The 11,199-nt window shown below is 39.7% G+C and overlaps 1 protein-coding gene across 1 annotated transcript; it reads right to left on the minus strand.

The window, feature by feature from the left end:
• Nucleotides 1–6,610: 6,610 nt before the first annotated feature.
• On the minus strand, nt 6,611–7,531 carry ier5l (immediate early response 5-like; the record flags this gene model as incomplete). Its single annotated transcript, XM_080528802.1, has 1 exon — nt 6,611–7,531. The coding sequence occupies one exon, from the start codon at nt 7,529–7,531 to the stop codon at nt 6,611–6,613; it is 921 nt and encodes a 306-aa protein (XP_080384928.1).
• Between the last annotated feature and the right edge of the window lie 3,668 nt (nt 7,532–11,199).

The following is an 11,199-nucleotide window of genomic DNA, read 5'->3' on the forward strand; positions in this document are numbered from 1 at the left end:
TAATAATTTCGGTGTTTGTGTTGTTTTTCTTTTCTTTTTTTGAAATGTGGCCATCATACTTGGCTAACTTCTACTGAAATAGGATGGTGAAAAGAAAAGTGGGAAGCCCCACTGGGAGTAACCAATAGTATTGATGTTATATTTGAAATATAATGTTGACATATTGGGAATCAACATCAACAATCATGTGATGACAACATCAATGGATAGAAAGTTAAGGAGAACAGGTGCTTACTATGGGTGGAACAATTAGTGTGTGGCACGTGAAAAGGCACTGCTGCATAAAACCTGCACAGGTAAATGTTTTCTGAATTGATCTTTGTGTAGATCCTACTGTAGGCACTATGCAAGACCTGAAGTAGGATGAAAGTTTCCCCCTGCATAGAGATCCGAAACGTACCATCAAATCTAAAAATCCCCAGGGTTTTCCCCCAAAAAGTAATAGTAATAGTTTATTATACTTTTTATTTTCAGATAAACTAGAATTAGAAAATAGATGGTGGATTTCTGGCTTATGCATGTCCATCCCCATGCATCTATTGGGTTTGGAAGACAACAGCTTCACAAACTGGAGAATACGCAATTTGTGGGAGGCAACACGGCTGGCCTCGCGAGACTATTAACCATCTCTAGTTAATTAGTTAGCTTATTAATTTTCAAGTTTGGACTTAAGAGAATCTGGTTCCACCACAGTTTTGTTGAAATAGCTATAAGTGTTGTGTAACTTGTAGGCTTAAAGGTTGTTGTATGTTTTGAAAAAATATAAATTAATTTGAGAGAGCCATTATGAAGACTAATCAAACTAGTTAATTGGACAAGAAAACATACAATAAACTTGAGGCCTACATGTTACACAGCACTTGTTTTGAGTTTTCCATCAGTTTGAACAAATACTGATGGGGGAAATGAATGGGCATTTTCAGCTTGAACCAGAAGTAAGTTCAACAATCTGAAACAAATTACATTGTGACAGCACATACTTCGGAACTCTATATACTTTCATAACTCAACAAGGTGATGATACTGTTGAAATCCTTTTCTGTTGATGTTCCGGGGTGTGATAAAAAAAAAATGTGCTTGCTCATGTGCACAATGGCCGGATCCAATCAGTACAACTGCAGTTGTACTCATTACTGCCACATACAGGCCACGTGTAAAACAAAAATGTCAAGCGAATATTTTTATGTTTTAGACGTTTTTTGTTTTTTTTATCACACCAATCACACACCCCTCCTCAACAGAAAAGGACGTAACCAATTCTGAAATATCAATATTTTCGTCAGTTACGATTAACTTGATTGACATCGTAATCGCAACATATTATTTCTGAATGGACTGTTTCAAACAACTAAGTTGGGGCTTGAGATCGTTGAACGGTTTGGGCGGTCCACCTCAATGAGCTTGGGAGAAAAAAAATCACCTCAAATATTGGAAAACTAACGTAGATAGAAAAAAGCCTAATCATTGTTAAAGCAGCTATCAGTGATTTTGAAGTAATTTAATATATATTTAATATATATTGATATAGACATGTGTTGTACCTCGTCATAACCCAAAATAAATAAGAACTTATTAGGCATAGTCTATTGTATTTGTTGACATAGGAGTTTTTGTAAACAAATGTATGCTATTTGCATGTTAGATTGCATTTCCTGCATTGTTTACATTTTGTTGGTGACCCTGCATTCAAAAATCACTGATAGCTGCTTTAAATACAGTGGAGGAAATAAGTATTCAACACATCAACAATGTTTTAGTTCAACATATTTCCATTGCAGCTCTACACATGAAATTTAGACCAGCCATTGGTATTTACTCAATAAAGCTAAACAGCTAAAGAAAGTGTAACACTCCAATCCATAAAAAAAAATGGGGAATGACAGGAAAGAGATATTGAACACTCTAACTAAAATGTATTTAATACTTGGTGGAGAAGCCTTTGTTTCCAATGATGGTTTCAAGACCCTTCCTGTATGAAAAAAATAGTGATCAGGTGAGATTTTAGCCAATTCTTCAACAGACAGAATTTAAATCTTGAAAATTCCGGGGGGACTGCTGGTGAATCTTGATCTTCAGTTCCTTCCACACATCAGATTTAAGTCTGGCGACTGACTAGAACAGTCTAAAACCTTTATTTTCCTCCTCTTGAACTAATTGAGTCTCCTTTGCAGTATGTTTTGGATCGTTGTCCTGTTGGAAGATCCACCTGAGTCTCATACTCATCATGGATGGCAACAGATTCTTCTCAAGAATTTCCTGGTACATGACTCCATTCATCTTCCCTTCGATAATGTGGATTCCATCAGTACCATGTGAAGAGAAACAGCCCTATACCATGATGCTTCCACCTCCAAACTTCACTGTAGGTATTTTTAGGATCATATGCAGAGCCATTTCTCCTCCAAACGTGTTGTATTGTTGCAGAAAGGTTTGATTTTTGTCTCGTCTCACCAGACTACGTTCTCAGTAATCTACAGGCTTCTCCGAATGTTCTGTAGCAAACTTCAAACAAGCTTCAACCTGCTTTTTCTTCAGTAATGGAGTCTTCTGGTGTGATCACGAATGGAGACCGTGGCGGTGGAGTGCATTGCATATTATGTTCTTTGTGACAACTGCAGCTGCTGCTTCCAGGGGCCTCATGTATAAAGTTTTGCGTAGAACTGGCGTAAAAAGCTTGCATATGTAGACGAGCAAGAACATTTATGCACACCAAGATTCGGATAACAGTGCGCAAGTCTCACGCCTGTTTCCCTTAATAGATCACAATCAACACTACATTTGCGCATGTGAACAAACATCTTGTCCCACCATTTTAACGCCCATAGTTGCCAGTGGTCAGTGAAATGCCCCAAATTACACTGAACAAAAATACACACTTTTGTTTTTGCTACAATTTTTGGGAGCACTTCTCCTTTGCTGAGATAATCCATCGAACTGATTAAAACTCTTTTTTTAAGAAGTGGAAGTACTTACCCACCAACATGCACTAACCCATCTGATTCTAATTAGCACAGGTAGGAGAACTCATTAGTGGCATAAGCTGGTTTAGGCTTAGTTTTTCTTACTGTATTCAATACTTTTTTCATGTGTCATTCCACTTTATTGAACATAGCCTTTTTTATGGATTGTAATGTTACAATGTATTTAACTGTGTAGTTTTATTGAGTTAATACCAATGTCTGGTTTAAATTGCATGTCAATAGCTGGAATGGAATATGTTGAATTAAATAAAAGTAAAATTGTTGATGTGTCAAATATTTAATACAGCTTCACTGTATGTGAACACTAATAGGCCTTTAGGCTATATATTGCTGCAGTTTATCCGAATTTTTCTTAGCCTAGAATAGATTCCATAATCAATTTCTGCACAGTCACTGATGCGCGCAAAGTAGAGTGCGCGCATCAATGACCCCCCCCCCTCCCCGCGGCTTGATGCGTAATAAAAGCGAGGAGATCGGTCAGCAATCGCCCTATGTTCACCCTAAGCTCCCACTTATTCAAATGCATGGAGCTACTGCTGTGGTCAATGGCGGGGTTTGAAATAAGGATGGTTGAGGGGGTTTCGATGGCATAGTTGGCTGTGTCGTCCAATCATTTGTGTGTAGCCAAAGCATGGGCGTTCGAATTCAATGTAGGCCAAATTAATGAATAGGTTCAAATCAGAAGAACCCGCATTCTGTGACATGTGAAACGTGATATCACCTGAATACGTCATGGGCTTGTAGTTGACTATGGGCATAATTATTGGTTGCATTAGAAATTGTAATGACCAGTGAACAATGAAAACTGTGCAATATCTCTTTGCATTTTGGTCATTAAACTGCTACCATTTCTTAATATATAGCCGAGGGTGCTGTGGTGAAATTCTAACGGGAAAACCACATTCTCTCTGCACCAATCTTTAGAATAATTTCTGAGAAAGATGCTGTTCCTTTTGAAACCACGCGGAGGAGCTCGCTCTACACCACTAAACGAACCACAATCCACAACATTTGTCACCGTGAGAGCATTGACATGTTAAAAGGTTTATATAAAATATTTTTAAAGATCTCTTTTTGGTGGCATGGCTCTTATATCACGCTCAACTGTTTCAGTAAACGAGCCAATTCGCTTTTAAGAGAGAATGGACATCAAACGCCTATTTTACCTATAGTATATCTGCATTAATTCTAAATAACCGTGTAGCCTACACAAACACAAACTGCATATTCCTGTTTTTAGGCATAGTCGTCTGAAAACACGCAAAATAATAGTCAAAACTGTGGAAAGCGACGCGCGTCTTAATTCTGTCTATTTACAACCTACCTATAACAAATGAATATGCATAAAGTATATAGGAAAACATTGCCGGCAACGGAGACTTGAGAGAGTAGGCAGCGGCGTTGATGTGTTGGACGTACTGCGGTATCTCAAATTGAGACGAGTCGAGAGGTTTGGAGTTGGAATAAAAACGAGGGAGACAGGGAGAGGAGGAGGGGTGGGAAGCAGAGGGGTGGGGGTGGGGGAAGCAGCAGAGCCGAGGTCAGCCCGAGGTGCCACTACATAGGCTTTCTAATACCTTCATTCATTGATTTTGAAGAACACCACCAAGTGGCATATAGCAGAGATAACACGACTGCAAGTTTTTTGGGGAGAAATGCCTGGCAAAAAGGCACACAGCTCCTAGTGAAGTCATAGTCAGCCAGAGCATGTTCTATTATTACCATGCGCAGTTGTAAGTGTATTTCGTTTTTAAATGGAAATTAAATAAATCATTGATTTCTTCCAGGTCGAACCAGATTTAAACATGCATATCGAACAGAAAGGCTACATTGTTAGAATGTGCTCCCTCTCACCATTGTAACAAATACGTATCTAAATGGTGTTCCAATAGTAACAACTCAAGTTACTGGTTTGAGTCATCTCATGAAGAAAGATGCCCCATGTCAATAGAATTTAAAGTAGACATAGTACACAAAGAGCTGTGACCTAGACTACATAGTCTTCAGAATAACTAGGTATATCATATTATGCATTTTTTATTTAGTAGGCCAAACAGGCCCACCTATAAATACATGTTTTGTATGATGTAAATAAAAAGTATCTCTAGTATTGAAAATGACCATTAGTTAGCTAAAGCCATATGAATGTTGCATATGGATGATAGATGTGGATATTGTTTATGTGTAAAAGTTAATAAAGGGCCCCAATCATAATCTATTGAAGAAGTGACTCTTAAATGAAGGACCTACTCTCACCCTGTATTGATAGGTTTATCTGTCATTCACTATGTGAAACCCACACAATCTTAATGTGAGAAAGACTTTAGGCCTATAGCCCACTGGTGCAATGTGCATGACAAAACATGAATTATATGAAGTTGGACATAAAAAAATAACCCAAAGACAGAGTAAGATTGTTTTCATTTTTTATTAAGATTATAAATTTTTTACAAATATTTTCTAAAACAGTTTTACCCGGTGATATACAATTTAATATGCACAAAAATACAAGAATACCAACAAAATATGGAAAGAACGTTTGAAAACGTCTTTATTTCAGTACACATAGTGCTTATATCATGTGTGAATGTATGGCTAAATTATGAGCTTGCCTTTTTAGAACAAAAGGTCTAAGATTTTTTAGAAAATAAAACAAAACTCACAAAACCAAGCCATGTTGGCATCATGAATTCCTGTGAAGGCTTGATCAACAACTTTGTTAGAAACTAAGGGGGAGGGGTTACGCTCAACAGACTGTCAAAAAAAGAATACCTGGATTGATTAGATTGCGCGTGCATTCTGGGAGTTGGAGTAATTGATGGTCCCAATCAAAGGTGCGTTGAGAAGTTGGGCGCAAACATAGGTCAATATTGGTTGTGAGAGTTAATGCAGTCACGAGTTTGAGAGGGAAATTTGAGTCTCAGCATTGCGCCTTCACCTGTCAATAGTATGCTATGTGGTCAAAATGTGCTACAGTTCCAAACATATTTAGTGTCCTTCTTCAAATTAGAGTTCAAACAGCATACTCAATATGTAAATACCAACCCAGAGATGAAAGATATCAAAGTAGCCTACAAGACAGCTTGTTTATGTTTGTCATATACAGCTTTTTCATTAGTTGTTTACCGTATTAAACACGACGCACAACAAAAGTCTTTTGCAAAGCCATCTTCATGGACACACTTTAGTCAGGCTGGTGCAGAGGCTACATTATGATTGCTATTAAGACACGTTACTTGAGTATTATCTCAAAACGAGACATTGTGTTGAAACTGCTTATCTGGGAGATCAAATCAAAAACATAATCCGCGAGCGAGACATTCAACCACTTTCAATGTTTGCAACAATAGCTAGCAGTAGTATGCGTTGGGTTAAGGCAACGAAATAAACTTCGTTAGATAAAATCTACAATACCATGTAAAATGTGTTATGTAGACAATTTCGATTTAAAAGGAAAGCCTGCTGCACATCACATGTGGTACAACCATCTCTTCCTCCGTCAAAACGAAAGTCAACAAACAAACAAAAAACTGTTCAATGTTTTAAATAGCCTTTTTGCAAAAATAAAGTCAATTTGATCTAGACTTTGTAGAATTTCATAAAGTGTTTGATTCTAGTTCACCATGGAGTCAAAAAGCTACAATAGCTCTAGTCCATGCCCCGAGGCTTGCCAGGGCTAGTGTGCTACAGAACTGTCCGTTTAAGGCTTGCTCAAAGTCCGCTTGTCTGCTCACCAGCCCCGAAAGCCCCGAAAACCCCGACCCGAAGATCGAGATCAGATTGGAAATGTTCGAGGTGTCCAAATGTTCCGAATTGGCGTATGAGCAGTCCTCATATTTTGCTCTTTTACACGGCGTAAAATCCGGAGTCTCCTCAATATCGGATATATAATAACCAAAGTCAACCTTGCGTTTCTTGGCCGGGGATTGTGCGCCCTGGCAACACTGTTGGAGCGACGCGCAGCAGTCCTGGTGGAGGTACCCATTCTCAACAGTAGTCACTACGTGCGTGTCCAAATCTAGCACTGTCGTTTTGTTGCAATGCATGTTGTTCACTGGGGAAAAGTCACAATTCGATACAGGGTAAGCCTCCGCACAACAGCTTCGGTAGTACGAGGGAACCGTCTCCTTGCAGACCTCCTCGCCTTGGAGAGAGAGAGCCGCGGAGCAGGCGCCGGGCGCTGGGATGTGCGCTGCCTGCACTGCTGCTAGACTGTGGTTCACTGGCAGCAGCGCGCCACCGCAGAGACTCGCCGGCTCGTTGCCGCAGCACTCTCCGCTCTGCTCGTCACAGTCCTCGGCCAAATCGAGGGGGTCTAACTCCTGGATCTCGTTGCACACAGTCATCACCTCCTCGTACTGCTGCATCCTGTAGATCTCCGCGTACTTCTCGTTCATGTAGACCTGCCTGGCGTTCCTCAGTACATAGGACACCAGGAGGTTTTTATGGAGCTTGATCCCCCCTCTCTGCGTCCTGGAGTTGTGGATCTTCCGTAAGGAAATCGAAATGAGACTTTGTGCATCCACTGCACACTCCATCGTGTTGATCATTGTCGTAATGTAGTCGTTTCTTCTCCTCTCCGGAAAGAAAACCGACTTTCTCTCAGTGGTCACGATATTTCGTTCGGGGGCGAAGGCTTAAGTCAGCTCTGTGGAGAAACATTGAACACAACTGTCCGCTACTCTCTGTAAGCGAGCAAGCAATCATTTGCTAGGAACGCTTAGCTGGAGTATATATATTTCGAGAAGAAGTCTGCCCACCTCAAGTTGCGCCAATGAAATCCGGGGTTAGGCATTGATTGACATGCAGTCTCCGCCTACAGGTGTCGTTTTGAGCGAATCAGAGAGAGGCGGTTCTTCTATGCTATTCAAATTCCAAACTGACTTTACCAAACTGGAATGTTCTCATGAGACGCACTGGGCTAGAGCGCCCGGACATACTGTGCATGGATGCTGGTGATTAGCCTACTGTAAATGAAAACATTGATCAGACGGCAATATTTTAAAATACACCCCCAAAACAATAGTTTATTCTCCTAATTCCGCCCAAACAATTATTATTAGGGGACTAATTGCGCAAAAACGACTGAAAACAAAATGAAACAGTAAGATCTTGTATGATTTTCTATTAGTATATTTCTGTCAATGGAACGAGGACATATGTAATATACAAGTAGTATGCAACAATAGCCTATCATTATTAAAAGAAGTATTTTTGCATATTGTCCTTACATTTCTACCATACTCTCTTGCCTGTCTATATTGTGATAGTGGTGTGAATTCTATGACATTACATGAGTGTAAGAACATTACACATTTACATACCACCACTGTGCAAAAGAAATATATATACAACTATATAAACAATACCATCAGACTTCCACTTGATTAATTTGATTTGTGATAAGATTTTCCCTCCCAAAAACTCACACAAAACTGATTTACGAATCTTATTCAGTTTGATTAAGACTTTTCTAGGCCTATTTGTTCCATAATAAAATATAATGAAGTGAACTGTTACTTTATTGAATCTTAACACTTCAACAGAAGTTCTAACTATTATTATGACCCTTTTAATATTCCTTAAAGCAATTAGTACATGAAATGTGTTAGAATTCCACTGCCCCATGTAATACTTAAGCGCTATTATACCGTTACAGTGTAGGCTACCCAAAGCCAATAAACAGTGTTAAAGACACACTCATTTCTGCATGTCAGCAACGACTGGACACCAAAATAGAGCAACCACAGAGCAAATGTATGACATGATTTTCACATGCAAAAAGCACTTGATTTCATTACATTCCATGAAAACAGCATAACTTTTTTAATACATTATTTGTTTACAAAGTGTCCTGTGATAACATAAACATAAACAATGGAATAACAGATCCTTATTGTTTTGATGATTATAAAGTAAGATAGTTCTACTCTTACATAATACACAATATTCAATATCCTTTTATTGTTACACAACTGACGTTGGTGGAATTCTTTCCCAGCCTGGTGTTGGGGAGCTCTATATTCACTGACATACAGAAATAAGTGAAGACAAGACACAATACATGCATTATAACACAACATTATGTGCAATGTGCGTGTAAATGGTCTGACTTATATAGCGCCTTTATCCAAAGCGCTTTACAACGGCCTCTCATTCACCCATTCACACACACATTCACACACCAATGGCGGCAAGCTACCATGCAAGGCGCCGGCCCGCTCACTGGGAGCAATTTGGGGTTCAGTGTCTTGCCCAAGGACACTTCGACATGTGTCCAGCCGGGGCTCGAACCGCCGATCTGTCAACCTTGTGATCATTAGGCGGTGACTCTACCTCCTGCGCCACAGCCGCCCCAGTGTGTGTGTGGGTGTGTGTTGTGTTGTGGTGGGGGGGTTGTGGTTGAGGTGGTCAGTCCCACCACCCAGTGATTTGATGCATCTGCCAGAGGGCAGGTGCTCAAAGAAGGGGTGAGCTTGGTAGGACTTTTTTTCTTTAATTTTCCTCACTTGGTTTGCCTGATGTGGGAGTCCAACAAGAAACTTGTTTCTGAAGCTTTAGAGAAAGTGTTGTCCAGTGTCTTGTGTGTTTGCTTGGTCATTTTCATAATGAAGTGTTTAATTATTTGAAACCCCTGAAAATATGTTTTAAGAAAGAAATGGTTCTATGTGGAATCAAGGGTTACGCCACTACTAACTACAAAACTCTTCTTGATTTTGTGTTCTTATTCTTTCCTTATTTGATATTTTTTCTTTAAGATTTCAGAAATCTTATATATATGCTTAATTTATTGGCCCCACTTTCTTTACCTACTTACTAATAACTATTGAAGAACATCTCTGTGATAGTAGTGATATTGAGATACACACACACACACACACACACACACACACACACACACACACACACACACACACACATCCCCTAGACACCACCTCATCCAGCTCTATCTTTTGCCCTCCCCTCCCTTTCGTCCCCACGCCCCCCCCACCTTAGCTTGGAAGTCCTAGAAGCGGAGTGATGGGGGAATCATGCAGATACAGCAGATCTAACACTGCACGGCTATTCCAGCGCTGCCTCAGATCTCCCCCCCCCCACACACACACCTCTCCTCTCTCTCTCTCTCTCCTCTCTCTCCTCAGACAGAGGAGTACCACCGCTGCATCTTAACAATGCCTGTGAACCGAGGCCCTTCTCTTAGCTATGCATTGAAAGGGAAGAAATCAATAATCGCATGTGTAACTAAGACAGACTACCAAACTGGAATGGTGATAAGCTCCCCACACCAAGCGATGGATGCATGTGGAGTTTATGCCTTTGTAGGTGTGTGTGTTTGCAGACTGTTCATTTAGTGTGTGTGTGTGTGTGTATGCGCGCGTGTGCATGCATCGGTGCATGTTTGTGTGCATTTCAGATACCTTGATTCCACCTATCACAGAGAATTCTCTACTATGGAATTTTAGAGGTAGACATTCCCCTGTGGACCCCTTAGAGCGCATGGTGTATGTTATGCATGGTGTTTTTGTGATCGAATGCTGGATCAATCTCAGAAAATGTACACTTATCACATATCTGCAACAATGCTCTACCAAGCTCCCAATGCTACTCTGACTCTCACAAAATGGGTGAATGAGGATCATTTGTAGCAAATAACAAAAATCATCCACATCTTAAGCCAGTTTATGAAGTTGTAATAGCTGGTGTTATAGCTAGGTGTTGAAAGGATGATAGCTTGAAACAAGATTCTCTTGGAAAATGATGTTTAGGGAGCTAATGTGTTTTATTTAGTGTAAATGTGATTTCTCCTTGACCAAAACCTTTGGTGAATAAGGATTTTGAGTTTGTAACAATACATATAGCTGATCCTAAGATGGTACTGTTTCTCTGGTGTTTGGGTGCCTATCACGTCTGTCAATTTCTCCCAAGAGAGGCTACCATTTTTAAGGGAAAAACAACGATGGGGTGTGTGAGATGATTGTTGTATTGTTACAGGTGTGTTTCTGAGAGAGAAAAAATCAACAGCTAATGGACACATTATTAGATGTTATAACATATGCATGTGGTACATATACATTTTCACGTATAAGATTTAATTTAACCAAATTGATGAAAAAACAGATATACAACCTAAATATATTAGGTTCAACTATACCTACTACCATAGCCATATTGATACTGCTCTCTCCTACTACTCTAGTCATTGCATAACTTAATCATA

Source organism: Nansenia antarctica (genome assembly GCF_963989245.1).
Source record: "Nansenia antarctica genome assembly, chromosome: 4".
Classification (NCBI taxonomy): Eukaryota; Metazoa; Chordata; class Actinopteri; order Argentiniformes; family Microstomatidae; genus Nansenia; species Nansenia antarctica.